This window comes from Borostomias antarcticus, assembly GCF_949987555.1.
Source record: "Borostomias antarcticus genome assembly, chromosome: 15".
NCBI lineage: Eukaryota > Metazoa > Chordata > Actinopteri > Stomiiformes > Stomiidae > Borostomias > Borostomias antarcticus.
This window is the reverse complement of record NC_140248.1, coordinates 6,839,204-6,863,761: the sequence shown is the minus strand read 5'-3', so window position 1 is coordinate 6,863,761 and position 24,558 is coordinate 6,839,204. Positions and strand designations below refer to the sequence as shown.

At 42.3% G+C, this 24,558-nt stretch overlaps 1 protein-coding gene and 2 pseudogenes across 3 annotated transcripts; all 3 read left to right on the top strand.

Annotated features, from left to right (window-relative positions):
- The first annotated feature begins 1,338 nt into the window (after positions 1-1,338).
- On the top strand, positions 1,339-5,937 carry LOC311318512 (sodium-dependent neutral amino acid transporter B(0)AT1-like; annotated as a pseudogene). Its single transcript has 12 exons — positions 1,339-1,372; positions 1,810-1,950; positions 2,039-2,184; positions 2,280-2,460; positions 2,555-2,665; positions 2,797-2,909; positions 3,031-3,157; positions 3,261-3,417; positions 3,771-3,975; positions 4,075-4,234; positions 5,308-5,470; positions 5,716-5,937. The product of its transcript is annotated as a sodium-dependent neutral amino acid transporter B(0)AT1-like (transcript).
- A 612-nt stretch (positions 5,938-6,549) lies between these two features.
- LOC311318511 (sodium-dependent neutral amino acid transporter B(0)AT1-like) lies at positions 6,550-11,778 on the top strand (the record flags this gene model as incomplete). The annotated part of the gene is made up of 12 exons (XM_084449858.1): positions 6,550-6,748; positions 7,547-7,687; positions 7,780-7,917; positions 9,207-9,388; positions 9,751-9,861; positions 9,995-10,107; positions 10,211-10,339; positions 10,472-10,628; positions 10,792-10,996; positions 11,089-11,248; positions 11,325-11,487; positions 11,596-11,778. The coding sequence occupies 12 exons, from the start codon at positions 6,550-6,552 to the stop codon at positions 11,776-11,778; spliced, it is 1,881 nt and encodes a 626-aa protein (XP_084305984.1).
- Positions 11,779-13,534: 1,756 nt separating this feature from the next.
- LOC311318510 (sodium-dependent neutral amino acid transporter B(0)AT1-like) lies at positions 13,535-19,470 on the top strand (annotated as a pseudogene). Its single transcript has 12 exons — positions 13,535-13,724; positions 16,478-16,618; positions 16,711-16,848; positions 16,927-17,108; positions 17,445-17,555; positions 17,686-17,798; positions 17,885-18,012; positions 18,150-18,306; positions 18,462-18,666; positions 18,762-18,921; positions 18,998-19,160; positions 19,288-19,470. The product of its transcript is annotated as a sodium-dependent neutral amino acid transporter B(0)AT1-like (transcript).
- The last annotated feature ends 5,088 nt before the right edge of the window (positions 19,471-24,558 follow it).

Below are 24,558 nucleotides of genomic sequence, written 5' to 3'. Positions count from 1 at the left end.
AAAAAAATATATATATACAAAAAGTAGTGTGGTCATACAGAGTGTAATGTCTACTGTATGTGAATATGTGTGAGTGTGTGTGTGTGTGTCTGTGTTTATGTACAATATGTGAGAGTGTGTATGTGAGTGTGAGTATGTGTATGTGAGTGTGTGTACTGTATGTGAGTGTGTATGTGAGTGTGTGAGTGTGTATGTGAGGGTGTGTATGTGAGTGTGTGTATGTGAGTGTGTATGCGAGTATGTGTATGTGAGTGTGTGTATGTGAGTGTGAGTGTGTGTACGTATGTGGTGTGTGGGGCATGCCATGTGAGTGCAGTGTGTCCTATAGGGTACATTCAGGAGTCATGTGCAAGTGTCTCTCAATGGTGGCAGGACACGGGAGGCGGGGGGTCAGAGGTCGACATCAGCCTTAATGAAGAGGCTGATGGCCGTGGGGAAGAAGCTGCCTCTGTGGCGTGCGGACATGGTCCTGATGGACCGTAGCCTCCTGCCTGAGGGGAGGGGCATGAAGAGATTATGGCCGTGGTGGGAGGGGTCAGACACAATCTCCCTGACCCACTTCAGGGTCCTGGAGTTGTGCAGGACCAGGAGGGAGAGCAGGTTGGACCAGGAGGGAGGGCAGGTTGGACCAGGAGGGAGGGCAGGTTGGACCAGGAGGGAGGGCAGGTTGTGGCTGATCACCTTCTCGGTGGATCGGATGACGAGCTGCAGTCTGGCCTTGTCTTTGGCTGTAGCGGCGGAGTACCAGGTGTTGATGGAGGAGGTGAGGATGGACTCAATGATGGAGGTGTAGAAGAGTACCATAATTTCCTGTGGTAGTGTGAATTTCTTCAGCTGCCTCAGGAAGTACATCTTCTGCAGAAGGAGGAAGCGGAAGGAGTGGTCACTGGATGTCATTCATTGTGATGGCAGGGAGGGGGGATGGTTTCTTTCTAAAGTCTTCAATCATCTCCACTGTCTTGAGAGAGCGTTGAGCTCCAGGTTGTTTTGGCCGCACCAGGCCAGCAGCTGGTCCATCTCCCATGACTCGTCTCCCTCAGAGGTGAGTCCGATGAGGGGGATGTCGTCTGCAAACTTCAGCTTGACAGACGGGTGGCCGGAGGTGCAGCTGTCCGCGTACAGGGAGAAGAGTAGGGGGGAGCCGGTGATGATGGTCCTGGAGTTGGAGATGTTCTTGCCCCACTTCACGTACTGTTTCCTGTCGGACAGGAAGTCAGTGATCCACTTGCAGGTAGAGTCAAGCACGTGCAGCTGGGAGAGCATGTACTCCAGTGGGGGTATATTGTGAACCTTATTGTCATTGCTGAATGTAATGCAAGGACTTCCGGACAACGCAACATGAGTCGTTCATCCAAAGAAGCGCCGCCTCCTGGTCAGCGCAGCCTTATATTCAAGCAAAACACAGGTATAGCTTTGAGGATGTGATTGGCTAAGAGAATACAGACACGTGACATGAGAAAAGGCGGTAGTTTCTAAGAGGGACAAAGGGGCAAAGGGACAAAGGATGGTTATTCTGGAGTAGACAGATTTCTACTGTACCGTATACATCTAGCACTGGATTAACAAGCGCCATAAAAATACAGTATAGTGTTCTTGAGCATGTTTATTGTCTTCCTCACTGTATCTTTTTTAATTTGTTTTACCCAAGAGAAGATAGGAAATTGTATGTGCATCGCCATGAGTTGTTATTCACTATACTGGCTCCATTTCAATATGGAGGTACGGTAAATGCAAGATAAACAGAACATGTTAATTTGCCTACTGTATGTTTCCCTGTGTTGGTTGAACGGACTCCCACTCTGTTTCCAGGAGCATTTATGATTCCTTTCCTGATCCTGCTGGTGCTTGAAGGAATCCCCCTTCTCCATCTAGAGTTTGCTATTGGTCAACGCTTGAGGAAAGGCAGTTTGGGTGTGTGGTCAACCATCCACCCTGGTTTGGCTGGAGTCGGTAAGAAACATTTTCCATAAAAATTAATCGACGGCTTGGCTGGGGGAGACCGACAAGACATTGCTAACTGTGTAATTTTTGTGTGCAGGCATTGCATCCATGTGTGTCTCTGATGATCAGCCTCTACTACAACACCATCATTGCCTGGGTCATGTGGGACTTCTTTAACTCATTCCAAGACCCTCTTCCGTGGAGCGAGTGTCCAGTCAATCACAACCTGACAGGTAAAATGGAGTGTTTCCCAACAAGCCCCTAGAACAGGAACAGGAACAAGGAAAGGAACATATGACCTATTTTACTGTAAGTGACTCGTAACGCCATGTCCCCAGGCTGGTGTCAGAGTGTGAGCGAAGCTCTTCAGTGGATTACTTCTGGTACCGGGAGACCCTCAACACCAGCGCTGGCATCGATGAGGATGGCGGGCTCCAGTGGTGGATGGTCGTGTGCCTGCTGGGGGCCTGGGCTGTGCTCTACGTGTGCATCATCCGTGGCATCGAGACCACTAGGAAGGTACGGTAACGGACACGCCGTAATATTGGCCGTGACTGCGATTTCAAAAATGACTAATTGATTTATGTATAACATCCCTCCCTGTTCCACACAGGCTGTGTACGTGACATCAACGCTGCCCTACGTGGTGCTGACCATATTTCTGATCAGGGGACTGACCCTAAAAGGTTCTTTAAGTGGAGTGAAGTTCCTCTTTACCCCAGATGTAAGTGATAAGGAGTGTCCCACTTTAAGCTTGTTCAAATTAAGCTTGTAGCAGAATTGATTCCAAGAATACAACTACAGGACAGTGAACCGAATGTGCAACTCTGTGTGGTGTATGTTGTGTTCTTCCAGTTGGCAGAGCTGGCCAAGCCTTCCACTTGGCTTGATGCAGGTGCTCAGGTCTTTTACTCCTTCTCTTTGGCATTTGGCGGTCTCATCTCCTTCTCTAGCTACAACTCAGTACAGTAAGCCCCCTCCCGCGTCGTTAAACCACCAACGTCTCAGCCTGCTGTGTCGTGGTGCACCTGAAACAAAACGTTTGTCTTGTTGTGAAAGAGAGTGATCGAGCGGTTATATTGTCCCCAGTAACAACTGCGAACAGGACGCCGTGATCATCTCCGTCATCAACGGCCTCACCTCGGTCTACGCCGCAACGGTCATCTACACCATCATCGGCTTCAGAGACAGAGAGATTAGACCACTGTTTTGAAGGGTATGGTTTTATGAATGGCATTCGCTCCCTTCACATGCCACAACCAGATAGTTACAGTAGACATGGTGTATAGTTGTATTACTTTCCAAATGATCTTCTGCAGAAATATCTTTGCGCTGCTGAATGCATTCGATCTTCCTGAGGGTAACATCTCCGTGAGCAACTATGATCAGGTTCTTCAGGGTCTCAATGGAACACATCCTGATGTCATTCAAGGGCTGAACTTGAAGACCTGTGACCTCCGCACTTTCCTCAGTGAGGTATGCACAATGTTATAGGTGTACTGTGTGCTATATGTTTTGACATAACTGCTTTGACATGATCACATTTTTCAACCTGAAATGATTCAAAGGTCTCAAAAGGTTAGTCAACAAACTCATTTGGTTTGAGCAGTATACAACTCTATCTATCAAACATTTCCCACTCTGAAAATGCACCACCTCAATGATCATGACACAATGTTACAGTTTTTACTGTAAATTGACATAATGCCATTTTGCATATTTTCCCACAGGTTTTAATGTCAACAACTTTGTCAACTGACACAAGGTTAGTCAACAACTTCACTTTGGGAGGTCATTTGTGTCCTATTTCATTCTGTATTTTGATTTAGGGAGTTGAAGGAACTGGTCTGGCCTTCATCGTGTTCACAGAGGCCATCACCAAGATGCCCGTCGCCGCCCTCTGGTCAATCCTGTTCTTAATCATGATCTTCTGTCTGGGCCTCTCCTCCATGTTTGGCAACATCGAAGGAGTTCTGGTACCCCTGCAGGACCTCAAGGTCTTCCCAAAAACTTGGCCCAAAGAGGCCATCAGTGGTGAGTCCCAAACTCGTTCCCATGTCAAAATATTGATACTCCTTCTTTCTTTTCTTTTAATCATGAAGTCACCTCATCTGTTATTCGGTTCTATTCCAGGGGTGACGTGTCTCCTCTGCTGCCTCGTGGGGCTGATATTCGTCCAAGGCTCAGGGAACTACTGGCTAGCCCTCTTTGATGGCTATGGCGCCTCTATCCCCCTGCTGGTTGTTGGATTCTGTGAGATGCTTGCAGTTGTGTACATCTATGGTATCGACAGGTAATCAGAATCAGAATTTGTTTAGTTGCCATGTCGTTTTTCAACGTACTAGGAATTTGCTTCCGGTCGTGGTGCATACAGTAACATGGAGACAACATTGGACATGGTGCAGGGACGAGGTACGACAGTGCAAAAACAGGACAGTGCAAAGAGCGAGTACAAAATGATAGTGCAAAAAAGGATAAGCTAAGAAAAAGAACACTATACAAAAAGTAGTGCGGTCGGTGTCCAGTATATACAATGTGTGTGCAGAGTGTAATATGTATGTGAGAGCATGTGTGTGTATATGGTTTGTGCAGCGGGATATGTGAGTGTGGTGCGTCCTATACAGTACATTCACTGGTCATGCGCAAGTGTCTCTCAATGGTGTCTCCCAATGGTGTCTCTCAATGGTGTCTTTCAATGGTGTCTCCCAATGGTGTCTCTCAATGGTGTTTTCATCAGACATCACGATCCCCCAGGGGACCCAGCCGATGCTGATCAGACCTCGTCTTATGTTCAGGTGGCGTTAACTCCACCCCATGGTTGTCCTGTCCTAAGCCAGAGCCATCTCCAGGCTTTCCCTACCGCCTCTGTGGTGTTCTTGCCCAGATAGCAAGCAGATCTGGGCCATATACAGGCCAGATCTGGCCCTTGTGGCTTAGTTACGGCCCATATATGGCCCAGAATTATTACACATCCGCTTGCTATCTGGGTGATGGCTCTCCTTCTCCCCTTTCTGGTGATGCTCAGTGTAGTCAAACCTTTGTAGAGGGATTTCCCTGCAAACCCCCTGCAGCCCATCTGGATGGACATGCACCTCACCTCACCTCACCTCACCTCACCTCACCTCACCTCACCTCACCTCACCTCACCTCACCTCACCTTCCAGCCCTGCTTGCTACTGTCAGTGACCAGGTCTTCATAGCTGGTCCTCTTCCTCTCATGGGCCTCCTCCAGACGGTCCTCCCACAGTACTGCCAGGTACAACATGACAATGTTTTTGGTGGCCTCCGAGAAAACTTAGCCTTTCTAGAAACACTGTGTGAGGTCATAACTATAAAGACATATTATATTTTGTGTCCCTCTCCCAGGTTCAATGATGACATCAAGTTCATGATTGGCCACAAGCCCAACTTCTTCTGGCAGATCACATGGAGAGTAATCAGCCCTCTCATCATTTTGGTGATCTTAGTCTTCTACTTCATCACTAAAATCACCGAAAAGCTCCTCTACAAAACCTGGGATCCTGAATGGGTAATATTTCTCTCATTAGTCCTACTGTAGGTGACATACAGAGGAGAGACATCAGGAGTCATTATTTGGTGTATTTGAATCAAAGCCTTTTGAAGTATACCCCCCCACACACACACACACACACACACACACACACACACACACACACACACTGCCCAAACCTAGAAATGGAATGTATTAATTTTCCTGTGTCACACTGAGACAATACAAACGTACAGTACAATACTACAACTCTATCTTTTCAGGAGAACTTCCCTACACTGACGGAGAAGCCATATCCAGTCTGGGTTAATGTGGTCATCTTCATCCTGGCAGGAATCCCCAGTCTCGCTGTGCCTGTAATTGCAATATACAAATGTGTACGGAGGAAGAAGAGTGATCGGTCTAAACCAGAGGATATCAACTCTGTATCCAACCAAATCAGCATGAACGACACGCCTCAAGTGAACAGCAAATCCTTTGCCTAATGACTCTTTACTGGAGAACTCTTGTCCAATGAATGGAGATGCCAGTCCATCCTTAATACTTCAGTAATGCAAAGAATTATTGTAACTGTACATATGTCTTTTCAAATCTTCAATGGGTAGAATGTGATCAGAACAAGGATACTGAGACTTAAAGTGCATCAAAAAGTCAAGGAATGAGTTGTCTCGTTTTCTAGCACTAGAGGGCAGGGTTTGCAAAGGAGTTGAACTGATGTCTCTTGAATTCCAAATGACATATTTCCCAATGTATTAATTAATAATCAGTGTTGACTATACTATATAATAATAAAAAAAATAAAGCAAAAATCGGATTAGGTGATGTTCAAAATAAAATTGATTAAAATGACTGATGATTGATGAAAATGCTTTGTAAATTACAACAGTACCATTACTACTGAATTGTATTTTGTACCCTCAATTAAAATTGTATGGTTCAATAAAAAAATAAATGATCAGAGGTCATGATCACACTGTACATGTCATATCCGCCCCTTCATGATCCAAGATTAACAAGATTATTAACAGACATATTTTCCATTTTGATATATTGTTTGCATAGAGGCCAGGTCTCTCTTTGGCTGTGTCTTAGAGACTATGAAACTACAGCTGCCTAACCCAGGCCTGGAGGACAGGATACTATCCTACGAGGAGCTGGAGAAGCTGGAGAAGGAGGAGGTTGGAGACAGACCCAAATGGGACAATAAGACCCAGTACATGCTGACCATCGTAGGAGTCTGTGTGGGACTGGGGAACATCTGGAGGTTCCCCTATCTGTGCCAGAGTCATGGAGGAGGTAGGTGTTTACAGTAAAGAGCTTTCCAGAGCTCAGGTAAAACTCCATTAAACAGCTATAATTACCTGTTTGTTACAACATTTGAAAAGTATTTTTAAAAGCTATTCACTACTAGAAATGGTGCTTGGAGAGCACAAAACTCTGTCACGAATGCCTTTTGTGGCTCTGTGCACACACTTTGGGTGCCCAAGTACCTGCCCATGTTCCCCTTGATGGCCAAAGTTAACAGTGTTACTGTACTGTATATATAAATAAAGCTGTCTTTGACTTTAAAGCTCTCAACCAACAAATGCAGCAATATCAAACAGATCCTGCTTGCGCGCACAGAGCCACAAAACTCATTCATGGGCAGAGGTCTGTGCTCTCCAAGGACCATTTCTAGTTTTGACTATGTAGTTTTCCCCACAAGAATACATATGTCATGTGCATTTGGCAAATGATGTATCTGTGAATGTGATAATAATAAAGTATTTATCTGTAGTATCTACTAGACTTATCTCATGCGAGAGGGATTAGCAGGTCCATTAGCTCAACAGCTTTTAGATTCACATGATGATATGCAGATTGTCTGTAGGGGCTCCATTGTAGAGAGCCAACGGGAGCAATACAATCAAATGAAAACTGCATTTTCCTGTGAACCTCAAAGCACCAGGTTGACATTAAAATGTAATTGTAAAAAAAAAAGCCTACAACTGAATACAAGAAACATGGTTCAAGAAACATGGTTTGATTCAAATTGCTTGAGTTAAGAAAGTCCTGCATGTATCTGTTCTAATGCTGCTTCCACTCTCATTTCAGGTGCTTTTATTATTCCTTACCTGATCCTGGTGGTGTTTGAAGGCATTCCACTTCTGTATCTGGAGTTTGCTATAGCTCAACGTCTGAGGAAAGGCAGTATAGGTGTCTGGGCTACCATCCATCCATACCTGGTTGGGATCGGTAAGCAATATCTTGCCAGGAGGACTTACTGTACTGTAAGACTCAGGAAAACACAAGCTCTCAGCCTCTCACTGATGTGTTGTGTTAAACAGGCATCGGATCCATGTGTGTGTCTCTGATGGTCAGCCTCTACTACAACACCATCATTACCTGGGTGATGTGGTACCTCTTCAACTCATTCCAAGACCCCCTGCCTTGGAGTCAATGTCCCCTCAACGCCAATATGACAGGTGAATTTAACATTTACATTACTGTAGGCTACAGGCGTCCAAGAAATTATTATTAGGTGGGCTAGCTTGTAGCTAGCCCCACTTGTGATATTACCACTATTTCTTTTTTTCTTTATTATTATTCTCCCCACTTTTTTTAACCTTAACTAGTTCTTCTTACTTTGTGCTAGAAACTTCATTCAAACTTTAAAATGTTCATGATGTTTGAATGTTTCCCGGACCCTTTCAGATTTTTGATTAGGCTATTATTATTTTTTTATAGTTTTTTAAATTTAACTTTTAAAACTATTTTTGTCCCATTGAAACTGCTAAAAACTTATTTTGGAATGTTCATAAACTTTATGTTTTAGAGTCGTGGCAGTAGTTGCTTTGAAAATATTCACACATTTTGTAAACTGCTGACACTCCTACAGTTTTGACAATTCACACACATATCAAAATGTTCACACGATTGTGCTGATTCGTACAATCTAAGTATCTAAGCTGTGTGACTTATAGTTTTCGCTGTATGACGATTTGTTCTGCAACTGCGCTCTCCATTGAAACGTACTGTATGGTGCGTTTTGAGCTGATGGTATCTTTTGAGCTGATAATTTTGCATTTTTACTCTTTTTCTAACTTGTCGCTATGCCTACAGTTTTAACAGCTCATACACATTATATATCGAAATGTTCACACAACTGTGCTGATTCGTACAATGTAAGTATCTAAGCTGTGTGACTAACCGTTTTTGAGGTATGACGATTTGTTCGGCAACTGCGCTCCCCATTGCAACATATGGTGCCGCACTAACTTTTGAGCTGCTAATTTTGCATTTTTACCCTTTTTCTAACTTGTCGCCATGCCTACAGTGTTTAAGATATACGGACATATTATACATAGAAATGTTCTGCAAGTTCTCAGGATTCCTATGGTGTCAATATATAAGCTGTAACATTTATAGTTTTCGCAATAGAGCTGTCTGAAGCGGACCATGTCTAGGATCAGAGTGTCAGTTGGGATTAGAGTGGTGGCAGCTGTTGCTTTTTTTGAATTTGTGTGCATATGTGCAGCCTCGCTTAAAGGTACAGGCACTCTTTTATAACTAATGTGGTAGCACAGAACTCAGCACACAATTCAGCCCCTGAGTGGGCTAGAGACGCACGGTCTTCGCCAGTGTGTGCATGGAGATTGCCCGGTCCGTAGTAATTCTAGCAGTAGCTGTTACATACAGCTGCAGCAGATAGCCCACCTCACATTTTCTCCAGGAAATGTACTTTCTAGTTATGAATGTCCTTTGACCCTTTTAGGTTTTGTGTCTGAATGTGCGAGGAGCTCACCAGTGGATTACTACTGGTATCGAGTGACGTTAAACACCTCAGCGTCTATTGATGATGCAGGCGGTCTTCAGTGGTGGATGGTGCTGTGTCACGTGTTTGCCTGGACAATGCTGTATATTTGTATCAGCCGTGGCATTGAGGCCACTGGGAAGGTACAGTAAGGCATGCTCTGCCATAGACAGATAATTTCCCAGTGATGCCAATAGATCATATCTGAAAGACACTGAGCAAGATTACCCCAAAAAACATAGTTGTACATTTCTGTAATACACTCTTTATTATGTTACTCTATACCCATGTAAGCATGAACAAGCTAATTATGTTATGGGCACATTAAAAGAGCATTCAAATAATTGTATGTATATTATATGGTACAACTTAAAATACTAAATACAGTAACAGATATATTTTGCTTAACAAGGAGAGTTCTTGTATGCAAAAGTAAAGCAATCAAGCAATCAAGCAATCAAGATCAACATTTGTTTTAGCTTATCAAGCTTATCTTTTTTTCTAGGCCGTATATATCACTTCAACATTGCCCTATGTGGTCCTGATAATCTTCCTAATTAGAGGACTAACCTTGAAAGGTTCCTTGGATGGAGTGAAGTTTCTCTTTACTCCAGATGTGGGTAGTTTTCACTAATACTGTTTACGATATTATCAACCAATATATTTTTTCAGAATACAAAGCAAGTCAGTACAGGTGCAGTATAGCCATTGTAACCAAATATCCTCGTCTTTATTTTTTGTCTTGCCAGCTGAAAGAACTAGCAAACCCATCCACCTGGCTTGATGCAGGGGCCCAGGTGTTCTACTCCTTCGGTGTTGCATTTGGATGTCATCTCTCTTTCTCCAGCTACAACTCAGTGTTGTACGTTTTATTGTTTCCTTTGTCAGTTTGTTTCCTTTTATCCTATGGTTCATTTTGCATAATGATAATTCATAATCTCACACTGACGTGTATCTTTCTTCAGCAACAACTGTGAACAAGATGCAGTTGTAGTTTCCATCATCAATAGCTTCACTGCGATCTTTGCATCAATAGTCATCTACACAATCATCGGCTTCAGGGCCACAGAGAGATATGATGGCTGCCTTGAAGGGTTTGTGGCTACACTAACTAGTTCAGTCATAATGATACTGTATCAACCATTGACTTTTCATGAGTGATTAATTTGTATGATTGCAGTTCCTACATAGTGGTTTTGATCAGAATTGCTCATATTTCTTTGTAGAAATATTCTTGCACTGCTGAATACATTTGATCTTCCTGAGGGTGATATCACTGAGAGCAACTATGATCAGGTTCTTCAAAGTCTCAATGGAACACATCCTGATGTCATTCAAGGACTGAACTTGAAGATCTGTGACCTCCACACTTATCTCAGTAAGGTACAGCACATTTATTTTACAAAGACAGCATACAATAGAAATGTAGATTATTATTGTTGTAAAATAGTAGCTGAATACATTTATAAAAAAGCATGACGTTGGTGGACATGACATTGGAATGCAGCAACTATCTTTCCCTACCCTTTCCTTGCAACTGGTGTAGGGGGTTGAAGGAACTGGTCTGGGTTTCATCGTGTTCACAGAGGCCATCACCAAGATGCCCATCTCTCCAGTGTGGTCTCTGCTGTTCTTCATCATGCTCTTCTGTCTGGGCCTGTCCACCATGTTTGGCAACATTGAAGGAGTTCTGGTACCCCTGCAGGACCTCAAGGTCTTCCCCAAGAGTTGGCCCAAAGAGGCCATTAGTGGTAAGTCCAGACAAAGACCTCTTCTTTCATGATTTCAAAATAGAGTAGATTGCTTTGTTAGCATAGAGTCCACATTCCTCCTTTTGTTTCAGGTGTGACTTGTATTTTTTGCTGCCTGGTTGGCCTGATATTTGTCCAAGGCTCTGGGAACTATTGGCTGAACCTGTTTGATGTCTATGGTGGCTCTATCCCTCTGCTGATCATTGCATCCTGTGAGATCCTTGCGGTAACATTACTATATGGCATTGATAGGTGAGTAAAGACCTCCCTTGTGATTTACTCATCTCTCATGGTGTCAGTGTTTGTGACTGAGTTTCTTTGCTGACAGGTTCAATGATGACATCAAGTTCATGATTGGCCACAAGCCCAACTTCTTCTGGCAGATCACATGGAGAGTAATCAGCCCTCTCATCATGTTTGTGATCTTAGTCTTCTACTTCATAACAAAAGTCACCGAAAAGCTTCTCTACAAAACCTGGGATACTGAATCGGTAATTCTATGCTTTGACACCAGTGGTTAAAATAGGAGTTACAGTATTTAAAAAAAACGGACATTATTTAATTCTAAAATGACATGAACTATTTGTGTGTGTTTTCAGGAGAGCTTCCCTACACTGGAGGAGAAGTCATATCCACCCTGGATTTATGTGGTCATCTTCGTCCTGGCAGGAATCCCCAGTCTTCTTGTGCCCCTAGCTGCCTTTTACAAATATTTACGTGGCCTGTGCAGCAAGGACAAGTTCACACAAGACGACATGCCCAGTAAAGCTTTGATTGATTGATTGATATAGCATCATCATCATAATAAATAAATAAATTAATTAATTAATTTAAAAAAATAAAAAAATAAATGTGTAATTATATTCTATACTATATTGTACACATGCTGTAAATATGGATGTATATACTGTAGTCCCTGCTCTTCCTCTTTATTATGCTTATTGCTACTAGGCATACTCTCTATCTGCTTTTCCAACCTTGCTGTAATTTTTCCACTGCTGAAATGCCAAATTTCCGTCTAGGGGGATCAATAAAATAAAAATAATCCAAATAACATGCACATGGAGAACATGCAAACTCCACACAGAAAGGCCCTGGAGATACAGTAGCCCATGCAGGAATCGAACCCAGGACCTTCTTGCTGCAAGGCAAGGGTGTAACACACCGTGCCACCCATGGGCAATTTGGAGTTCAGTGTCTTGCTCAAGGACACTATGGCACACTGCTGGGAGATAGGGAGGACAACCCATTTCTGAAACTGTAAATTGACATTGAAAACATAGGAATATTAAGTCTACAGCTTGTGATGTTGTGTATGTGTTGTGGTTTTTCTGTATGTAATTACATTAGACATCCATTATCAAAACCCCAAATACTGTCCTTATGATTTTTATTTATTTTTTAAGACAGGGACAAGGCACAATAGACATTAACCCTATAAAACAGGGAGAGACGCTTTGTACAAGGTTATAACTAAACAGCTCATTTCCACCCGCAGTCCCTGGACAGTCTTATGTGGCATTATGACCAACATTAGATTTTCAACTAATGAAGTGATTCTGAGCCAATAAGATCCCTAAAAAGGGTGGTGGGGAGAACCAACACCCCTTGTTGCTATTCCCACTAGACACTAGAGGGCAGAGTTGAATTCTGAATAGGTACAAATCTGGAAGAAGGTATCGTGTTTTTGTTTCATAATGCATATGATGACACTACATTACTTATACTGTAACTCAATGTAGCTAATGCTAAGCAATGGTGTGACATCAGATAGCTACAGAAGTACATAAGATCCCAGTGTAGGGCTTCTCACTTTCATGTTGAGCACACTGTTTGCTTTTACTGTAAATGCAATATCAGCTCAGAGATGGAGCTATCATAATATAATATTGATGGACTGGATTGACTGGCAGTACAACCCCTTAACTGATGGAGAGAAAAAAACCTTCACCATCAATAACTAATAATATTAGATTAAATCCAAGGAAGTCATCTGATCTAAGCACAAAGACACTAAAGTGTATGAAGTGAGTCATTAGTGAATGATATCCAGCATGCCATAAAGTGCCAACACAATGCCATGAAGTTGGTGGTAATCATTAAAATACAGATAAGAAACTAATAAAAGTAACTTGTGATATATGGTACACCCACTGATTATTGATGAATAAAACATTGACGGAGGCATTCTAAAGTACAGTACAACGGTATCTCCATCCAACATGCTGAACCAAAAGAAAGTGACTTGTTTCTCCACAAACAGTACCAGTAATATGTCAAAATTACACTGCTGTCAATGCTGAGAACCCGGTGACTCTTCACATTCCTTAACCTCTGTCCATAGCAGTGCAGTGTCCATGAGGGTGTGTGGCCACTGGAGATAAAAGTCAACGCAGTACAGTACCGTACCTCCACAGAGTGGTCAGAGTGCTATTCAGTCATTTACTTTTGGGCAAAATCTTTGATCACTGAATACTGAAATTCTTACATATGTTCATCTGAAATTCTAATGGCACAACACTAGAGGACTATAGGACCATGAAACTACAGCTGCCCAACCCAGGTCTGGAGGACCGGATACTGGCCCACAAGGAGCTGGGGAAGGAGGAGGCTGGAAACAGATCCAAATGGGACAATAAGACACAATACATGATGACTATTGTTGGATTCTGTGTGGGAGTAGGAAACATCTGGAGGTTTCCCTATCTGTGCCAGAGTCATGGAGGAGGTACGTATATTTACAGTAAAGAGCTGTTTCCAGAACTCAGGTAAAACTCCATTAAACAGCTTAAAGGAGTAGTAAAGGGAAAATGCATGTTTAGCCCTGTTTTAAGGTTACTTATGATCATATACAATGGTTCAGATCAAAACGTTGACAAAAAATGAGTTTAACATGTTTTTTAATAATTTTTCAAGATGCCCATCTACATCCATTGTATGACCAAAACGGTTGTAGAGCAATTATCAACTTTCTCGAAAATGCTAGCTTTGTCAATGTTTTGATCTGAACCATTGTATATGATCATAAGTAACCTTAAAACAGGGCTAAACATGCATTTTCCTTTTACTACTCCTTTAATGTACCTGTTTGTTCCAGCACTTGAAAAGTATGCTATTCACTACTAGAAATGGTGCTCGGAGAGCACAAAACTCTGTACATTAATGCGTTTCGTGGCTCAGCGCGCACACAACACACACACACTTACATGAAGGACATGTTTGGCATTGCTGCATCCGTTAGGTTGAGAGCTTTATGCCAGTCCAAACCCCATGTCTCTGTGATCATGTTGACTCTGGGACTCTGTCCCATGTTGAGATATGGCCGCTTCAATTTCCCCTATTGACAATGAATGGGGGTATTTTTTCCTCCTATGGCTAAGTCCAAAAAAATGAATGGAGGTGAATGGCCAACCAAAATTGTATGGTTTCTAAGTTGGCCCATGCTACACCCCTCCACCGAGTTTCATGAAAATTGGTCTAGTAGTTTTTGCCTAATCCTGGTAAGAAACAAACAAACAAGAAACCAACACACACAACTAAAAACATAAGATATATATATGAACTTTAATAATCTCTGTAGGAGGATATGAATCACAGTGCGGATCCATAAATTAATACAACACTTGGAGCGATGTGGGGGCGCTAGAGACACAGGGTTTGAACTGGGGTATGCGGGGAGAGCAGAGCTGCCCAAACATGGGCGAACTCCTAATTGGCATAAGCAGAGCTTCACGACCGCACCATACACTCTTGCTAGACCCGTTAACAAAAACTGGCCAGCCAGGACACAAGCCAGGGCTCCAAGGTGAGACCATACCAAATGTTGGCCCAAACAAGCACTGGCCCTTACCTGCCACACTCAGCTTATCTCAGCTGAGGGCAACGAAAGGTACGTGAGGGGAGAGCCAGACTGGAGGCAGTTACACACCGTAAAATAACCCGTCCGAGCCTTTCCCAGCCCCAAAAGGGACAGGAGTGGACCGCCGCTCACCCGGCGGTCCTGCCCCCTGTCGAATGCTGCAGCTGACTCCCACTGGCAGCTGTGCCCAGCACAGATGACGCGGCAGAGACAGACGAAGTGGACAAAAGATAATAGCAGATGAAAGGGGCCGGAGATGAGCAAGTCACCGCTGCGAAAATGTCCGCCACAGACACTCCATTGAACAGGGCAACCAATGTGGCCACGCCTCTCTTAGTGTGCCTGAACAGCCCCAGGCAGAGGGCGACCAACAGTCTCATAAGACCTGGAGATGCTCTCACAAATCCATTGGGAGAGGTACTGTTTGGATAGCGGCGAACCCACCTTCCCCAGGCCATGACAAACCAACAACTGGGGTGTAGTCCGGACTGCAGTCGTGCGCTGAACATAACAAGGCAACAAAGTCACTTCTTTGGTACGAGGAAGTAGCGGGAATAATATCCCCCGTTCCTCTGTTCCAAAGGGACCACAGTCACTGCTCCCTTTGATAAAAGCTCTGCGATCTCTGCTGACTCTGTAGCTTGCTCGGAACACGGCACCATCTCCACAATGCCCGTGAAAGGTGGGGGAGAACAGTGAAACTGAATGGAATAACCTTCCGTCAGAACATGCTGTAACCAGCTGTCCAGGAGGCACTTCTCCTGCCAGACATCGAAGCAGTCCGAGAGAGGCCACGCAGGAGACCGTGGCATTAGATCAAGGAATGTCTTGGTCCGGTGTCTCGATCCAAGGCGGGCTGCATTGAAAGGGACATGAGGAATCCCATAGGATTTCACATGCCGTGCCTCTATGCAAGGGTGAATGGCATTCCGGCCGGGAAGCACTTCATTCATAAATAGAGGAAGTGAGCTGGATGGCTGCTCCGTCAATTTCTCCATTCAGACAAAATGGTGGTGTCCTGTAACACAAGGAATCTTGTCACCTCATTTGCATATCCAGCTGAAGCCAGCAAAGCATTCGCTGCCGCTGGTACCAGTGAGACAAAACAAGGCCTAGACATTGTGCAGAACAGCTACATGTGAGTTAGCCGACTTATGCATGTTGTGAGAGAGTGAGAACACTGTCATTCACAACAGTTCTTGGGAATCTTGTCACCTCATTTGCATATCTAGCCGAAGCCGGCAAGGCATTTGCTGCTGCTGCTGGCACCGGCGAGACAGAAAGAGGTCAAGACATGGCATGGCATTCAGTAGACATTGTGCAGAGCAGCTACATGTGAGCTAGCCCAGCCATTCTCAACCAGTGGTCCGCGGCCCACTGGTGGTCCGCAGAGCGCCATCAAGTGTGCCGCAGAGGCAGTCATTCTAGAGAGCCAACGGGAGCAATACAATCAAATGAAAACTGCATTTTCCTGTGAACCTCAAAGCACCAAACTTTAATTGTAAAAATAAAACATAAAAATGCCTACAACTGAATACAAGAAACATGGTTTGATTCAAATTCCCTTAGTTAAGAAAGTCCTGCATGTATCTGTTCTAATGCTGCTTCCACTCTCATTTCAGGTGCTTTTATTATTCCTTACCTGATCCTGGTGGTGTTTGAAGGCATTCCACTTCTGTATCTGGAGTTTGCTATAGCTCAACGTCTAAGGAAAGGCAGTATAGGTGTCTGGGCTACCATCCATCCGTACCTGGTTGGGATCGGTAAGCAATATCTTGCCAGGAGGACTTACTGTACTGTAAGACTCAGGAAAACACAAGCTCTCAGCCTCTCACTGATGTGTTGTGTTAAACAGGCATTGGATCCATGTGTGTGTCTCTGATGGTCAGCCTCTACTACAACACCATCATTACCTGGGTGATGTGGTACCTCTTCAACTCATTCCAAGACCCCCTGCCTTGGAGTCAATGTCCCCTCAACGCCAATATGACAGGTGAGTTTTACATTTACATTACTGTAGGCTACAGGCGTCCAAGTAATTATTATTATGAATGTCCTTTGACCCTTTTAGGTTTGGTGTCTGAATGTGCGAGGAGCTCCCCAGTGGATTACTACTGGTATCGAGTGACGTTAAACACCTCAGCGTCTATTGATGATGCAGGCGGTCTTCAGTGGTGGATGGTGCTATGTCACGTGTTTGCCTGGACTATGCTGTATATTTGTATCAGCCGTGGCATTGAGACCACTGGGAAGGTACAGCATGCTCTGCCATAGACAGATCAATGATGCCAGTAGGTCATATCTGAAAGATACTGAGCAAGATTACACTACAAAAACATAGTTGTAAACCTCTGTAATACACTCTTTATTATGTAACTCTATACCATTGTAGGCATGAATAAGCTAATTGTGTTATGGGCAGCACATTAAAAGAGCATTAAAATGATTGAATATGTATATAATATGGGTTTTAACATCTTAAAGTACTAAATACAGGGACAGGTGCTTAACAAGGGGATTTCTTGTATGCAAAAGTAACTTAGTCAGCAATCAAGATCAACGTCTGTAAAAGCTTATCTTTTTTTCTAGGCTGTATATATCACTTCAACATTGCCCTATGTGGTCCTGACAATCTTCCTAATTAGAGGACTAACCTTGAAAGGTTCCTTGGATGGAGTGAAGTTTCTCTTTTCCCCAGACGTGGGTAATTTTCACTAATACTGTATACAGTACTATCAACCAATAGATTTCAGAATACAAAGCAAGTCAGTAAAGGTGCAGTATAGCCATTGTAACCAAATATGCTCTTCTTTATTTTTTGTCTCACCAGCTGAAAGAACTAGCAAACCCATCCACCTGGCTTGATGCAGGGGCCCAGGTGTTCTACTCCTTCGGTGTTGCATTTGGATGTCAACTCTCTTTCTCCGCCTACAACTCAGTGTTGTACGTTTTATTGTTTCCTTTTATCCTATGGTTCATTTTGCATAATGATAATTCATAATCTCACACTGACGTGTATCTTTCTTCAGCAACAACTGTGAACAAGATGCAATTGTAGTTTCCATCATCAATAGCTTCACTGCGATCTTTGCATCAATAGTCATGCACACAATCATCGGCTTCAGGGCCAAGAGAGATATGATGGCTGCCTTGAAGGGTTTGTGGCTACACTAACTAGTTCAGTCATAATGATACTGTATCAACCATTGACTTTTCAGGAGTGATTAATTTGTATGATTGCAGAAAGATAGTGGTTTGGATCAGAATTGTTTACGTTTTCATATTTCTTTTTAGAAATATTCTTGCACTGCTGAATACATTTGATCTTCCTGAGGGTGATATCACTGAGAGCAACTATGATCAGGTTCTTCAAAGTCTCAATGGAACACATCCTGATGTCATTCAAGGACTGAACTTGAAGACCTGTGACCTCCACACTTTCCTCAGTGAGGTACAATACATTGATTTTACAAAGACAGCATACAACAGAAATGTAGTGTATTATTGTTATAATCAACTAGCTAGAATACATTTATAAAAACTGTTGAAAATGACATTGGAATGCAACAACTATATTTCTCTGCCCTTTCCTTGCAACTGGTGTAGGGGGTTGAAGGAACTGGTCTGGGTTTCATCGTGTTCACAGAGGCCATCACCAAGATGCCCATCTCTCCACTGTGGTCTCTGCTGTTCTTCATCATGCTCTTCTGTCTGGGCCTGTCGTCCATGTTTGGCAACATTGAAGGAGTTCTGGTACCCCTGCAGGACCTCAAGGTCTTCCCCAAGAGTTGGCCCAAAGAGGCCATTAGTGGTAAGTCCAGACAAAGACATCCTCTTCTTTCATGATTTCAAAATAGAGTAGATTGCTTTGTTAGCATAGAGTCCACATTCCTCCTTTTGTTTCAGGTGTGACTTGTATTTTTTGCTGCCTGGTTGGCCTGATATTTGTCCAAGGCTCTGGGAACTATTGGCTGAACCTGTTTGATGTCTATGGTGGCTCTATCCCTCTGCTGATCATTGCATCCTGTGAGATCCTTGCGGTAACGTTACTATATGGCATTGATAGGTGAGCAAAGACCTCCCTTGGGATTTACTCATCTCTCATGGTGTCAGTGTTTGTGACTGAGTTTCTTTGCTGACAGGTTCAATGATGACATCAAGTTCATGATTGGCCACAAGCCCAACTTCTTCTGGCAGATCACATGGAGAGTAATCAGCCCTCTCATCATCTTGGCAATCTTGATCTTCTACTTCATAACTAATGTCACTGAAAAGCTCCTCTACAAAACCTGGGATACTGAATCGGTAATTCTATGCTTTGACACCAGTGGTTAAAATAGGTGTTACAGTATAAAAAGATGTGACATTTAATTCTAAATTCTAAAGCGGTTAAGATTGATGGATGACATGAACTATTTGTGTGTGTTTTCAGGAGAGCTTCCCTACACTGGATGAGAAGCCATATCCACCCTGGATTTATGTGGTCATCTTCATCCTGGCAAGAATCCCCAGTCTTCTTGTGCCCCTAGCTGCCTTTTACAAATATTTATGTGACCTGTGCAGCAAGGACAAGTTCACACAAGATGACCTGCCCAGTATAGCATCATCATCATAATAATTAATTAATTAAATAAATCAACAATAAGTCAAATAAATAAATAATAGAAATAATAATATTTGAAATAACAATAAACAATAATTACAAATAATAACAACAATACTACTAATACTAATAATGTAATAATTAAAAACAACAATAATATTAATAATAACAATAACCATAATTATAATAGTAATAATAATAATAAATATAATCATAATAATAATAAGTATAATAATAATACTTATTATTATTATTATTATTATTATAAGTATTATTAGGGGCCAGGCAGCGTATCTGCCGGAACCCTATTGTATTTGCCTATATTATTATTATTATTATAATAACTATTATTATTATTATTATTCTCCATCTTCCACTGAAGTCTTACTTCTCGTGGACAAAAAATCACCAAAATTTGCACATAGCTCCAGTACTATACCCAAAGTCCTCAACCTGCATTGTAGGTCAATAAACCTGAAGGTGGCGCTACAGCAACAGTCTAAAGTTTTAAACTTAAAAAAATCATAACAAATCAGCCATAGGTGCTATCACTGTAAAACCACCACGTGAATGTAGTCCCAATTGGGACAAAACTTTCATATGCTTTGACCTTGCAGGAATTTTGAAGTCCATCACTCTGATTTCTTCATAAACTGTAAAACCTATCAAACCTATCTCCTCCCACATTTTTTGTTCAATTGACACCAAAATTGATATACTGTATCTTCAGACTGTCCTTAAAAAGTTTCACTGTCTGATCATCCTCATAAAAAGTGACAACATTGGCCACATATCCAAGATGTAGTATGATTTTTTTCAGAATTTTATCTCAAAAATTGAATTTTTAAAAATATGTTTAATTCTGTCCTCTGAAACCAACACTTCATACAGAGAAAACTACATTACCCACAATCCAACGCAAGCTCCACGAATCTGAGACATCGCTGTTGGCAACCCTACCCAAGCCCCGCCGAGGATTACAATGACTAAATCGATTGATTGGCAACTGAGTATACAGCTGCTGAAGTTAATGTTCAATTATGAAGAAAAGCAAACAAAACCTGTAAAAATTAATAAACATATCTCATCCCACATTTTTGGATCAATTAACACCAAACTTGCTACACTGGATCTTCAGACTGTAATTCACAAACTCATTGACCAGATTGTTGAATTATCAAAATCAAGCTTACAATGCATCAACATGTTTTACTTATGTTTTACCATACGATACGAATGTACAAAATGAACATTGGAATGTCAACTTTCTTGTTGTCCTCCTATTCTCTCGCTTATTGCTCCTAAACTTGTCGGAAATTGACTGGCCCCGCCTCATCGCTGCGTAGCAGCTTTAATTACTATTATTATTGTCATTTTTATTTGCTTTCCAACATAGCCTTCATTCGCCCTAGCCTTAGCCTTCATTCACCCCAGCTTTCGTTCGGGTGATGCTAGAGACGAACAGACAGTTGAAAACAGACGCTTTCAAAAAAGCAGTGGCTAAGGAGAGTGGCCACTTCCGGGGTGACCTCCATAGAGTCTTAAAAACATGAGTGTGATCAGTCTATGGTGATCATTTTTTCACCAGGCGGTGTATGTGACAGCTATATTCTCATACCTTGTGCTGACCATTCATTTATATTCTTGATTGCTAACTGTGTGCCAGGAGTGTAGGCCCCGCCCTAACAGTGAACAGGGCATTTTGCCCAGCTCGGGTGAGAAACTAGCCTCTCATCTGAGAATAACCTTCAATTGGGCCTGTGACACAACCAGAAACTAGCCTCATACCTCTTACCCCTAGGCTAGAAAAAATAGCCCAGTAAATCAAACTCACCATACCACTCACTATACCAAATATCAAGTCTGGTGCTGCTCATTGTGGTTGTGTGACTACTTTAACAAGAGGGATGAAGATGTCCTCAAAAAAGAGAGATTCCTCTTCTGATTGCATGACGGCCCTGCCAACATGTTGTCCAGTCAATTTGTAACCAAGGAGACATACTGATGGGTTTTCACTTGTGTAAATATAACTACAATACTACAGATTGAATGCTAACTGGGATATTTCAAAAGAAACGTTGCACAGAAAAGACAGCAAAAAAAGGAAATTGACAAATTCTAAATAGACTAATTATAAATATTTCCATGATGCAAACCCCTTGCAAATCTGTGTTAGCTACAGTACTACTGTAAAGTCTCTCTGTGTTAGCTATAAAGTCTCTCTGTGTTAGCTACTACTGTAAAGTCTTTCTGTTAGCTACTACTGTAAAGTCTCTCTGTGTTAGCTACTACTGTAAAGTCTTTCTGTTAGCTACTACTGTAAAGTCTTTCTGTTAGCTACTACTGTAAAGTCTCTCTGTGTTAGCTACTACTGTAAAGTCTTTCTGTGTTAGCTACTACTATAAAGTCTTTCTGTTAGCTACTACTGTAAAGTCTCTCTGTGTTAGCTACTACTGTAAAGTCTCTCTGTGTTAGCTACTACTGTAGTCTCTCTGTGTTAGCTACTACTGTAAAGTCTTTATGTGTTAGCTACTACTGTAAAGTCTCTCTGTGTTAGCTACTACTGTAAAGTCTCTCTGTGTTAGCTACTACTATAAAGTCTTTCTGTGTTAGCTACTACTATAAAGTCTTTCTGTTAGCTACTACTGTAAAATATATCTGTTAGCTATAAAGTCTTTCTGTGTTAGCTACTACTGTAAAGTCTCTCTGTGTTAGCTACTACTGTAAAGTCTCTCTGTGTTAGCTACTACTGTAAAGTCTCTCTGTGTTAGCTACTACTATAAAGTATTTCTGTGTTAGCTATTTGCCACCACTGCCAATAAACAATATCATTCAAGTTACTGTAGGTGTGTTGACCTCCTGGAGGTCATCCTGTCATGAATTAGGTTAGCACTGTTATGTGAAAGGTTGAGGGAGGTGGTGAATTACAAAAGGAGAGAGAGGACAAAGGTTTAAGGTGTTTGGAATAGCAAAAGGCAGGGGACTGGATCAATAGATTTAAAGAAAAGCTGAGATCTGAAAGGTCTTGAGGCCAGTTGTAAATTATATGACAATACTAATTTTGTACCATTTCTCAAGGTATATATTATGTACCTATGTAAAAAGGTACATATTGACCCTCGAGGTTGGGTTTGTACTAGGGGTGTAACGATACACTAATCTCACGATACGATACACGATATTGGGTTGATGATAATATGATACGATACACTAAGGGCAGGTGTGAAGCGTTGCAGTAGCGCTGCTGTTCACACCAATAGTGCATTTCTCCACATTTATACTCCAATACACTTTGTGAATGTAGAGCTTAACTGTTGTAATATCATGGATAGGCCTAGAGACAAAATATGTGTTGGTTACCAGAGTTGTGTAGCCAGCGTTCACTGATATACAATAAACATATCACAATATTGTTTTCACCTTGACGATACGTATTGTGACGTTTCTGTATTGCGATATATTGTGGCACGATATATTGTTACACCCCTAGTTTGTACCTATAGCGTTTGTACCTTTTTTGTATCACCCCAGTGACCAGCATTTGTATGTTTTCTATGTACCTTTTTTATATTCTATATTTTATGGATGATATTTCTTATTCCTTTTGATGCTTATTCACTACTACAGTATGTATATTCTGCATTTCCAGCCTTTGCTGTAATGTCCCACTGTTGAAACGCCACATTTCCTCCTATGGGTATTATTTAAAATTCATATCTATCTATCTATCTATCTATCTATCTATCTATCAGACCTGGCGGAAGGCGATTGTCCGTCCTAGGCAAAATAATGACAGTGCCCCGATAATAAGTTGTTCAGCGGGGGGGGGGGGGGGGGGGGGGGGGCTGCTGGCAGACAATTCCAACTGTCGGAAGATTTGTTGAGCGGGGGGGCTTGGGTGCTAGCGGAGATTTGTGTGCCCCTAGTGCAATCTTGTAAGGAAAGCATGACCATTAGAAATTGTTGTCTTTCTCTTGTCATCTTTTTATTCATATCTTAATCTCAAAAAGTGCAAATAAAAAAGGCATCAACATACTGTTACACATGACTTGTGTGTCTAGTCCATTCCTCAGTCCTAGTCCTTTTACACTACGGCTATAGATCACTATAGATCACTATAGATCACCATTACAATTCAAGGAGGAAGAGACAGAAAGGAAGGAGAGCGAGAAAGAACAAGACAATACAAAAAACATGCTTCTGCTAATCTGTTAATGTGTGTGTGTGTGTGTGTGTGTGTGTGTGTGTGTGTGTGTGTGTGTGTGTGTGTGTGTGTGTGTGAGAGAGTGTGTGTGAGTGTGTGCTAAGACACCACGTGTGTAGTACATTTATTTACACTCAAATGCACAATCAGCGCCAGAGAAAGAACAAAACAAAATGGAATTTTTCTCACGTTTCTAAGTATCTCACAAGAGTTTTCTCACAATATGGTCATCGGCTTATCCACTGTTTTCACATAGTTCTGGTCACTCCCACAAACTACAATCAGCATAGTCACATCAGCGTTCAAATAGTGACACGGGCCCATAGCTAGCGGTAGATCTATCAGTCTCCTGCTGTCTGCCTGGCTTTAAAGTCACTGACTCAGGAGACAGGGTCCACTGTAGCTACTGCGAGGCTGTGTGACCTGGAGTGAAGAAGAAACAGAGAAGATAGGTACTAAACACCATCATGAAAAATAAAAAAGACCAGGCTGCCCCAAGGCAGTGGAGCCTCTATAGGACAGAACACTGGGGCAAAGTGCAGACTTGAGCAACACTCAGGGTATTTAAAAGAACTTTAGGGTTGGTGCCAGGATTTGCGCCCCGTGGTGAGGTCTAGTGGGGGAGGGGCTAGATAAGAAGACCGGCGCTGCATGCCAGCTGTCGCCAGTTGACGGCTAGTTGAGTGACTTGAGGTCCTTCCATAAAAAGAACATTCGAAAATCCCAAGTACCGATGCAGCCTAGAGTATTTTTGACATTCAGTAGGTAGGTTATTGAGAAGCAGGTGTCCACAGGACACATTGGAGAGTCAGTGCAATGCCAGTTTCTGATGAAGAGACTGGAGTTCCCATGCTGCAGTACTCAGTAAAGGAACATTCTGTAACGTTCCAGTTACT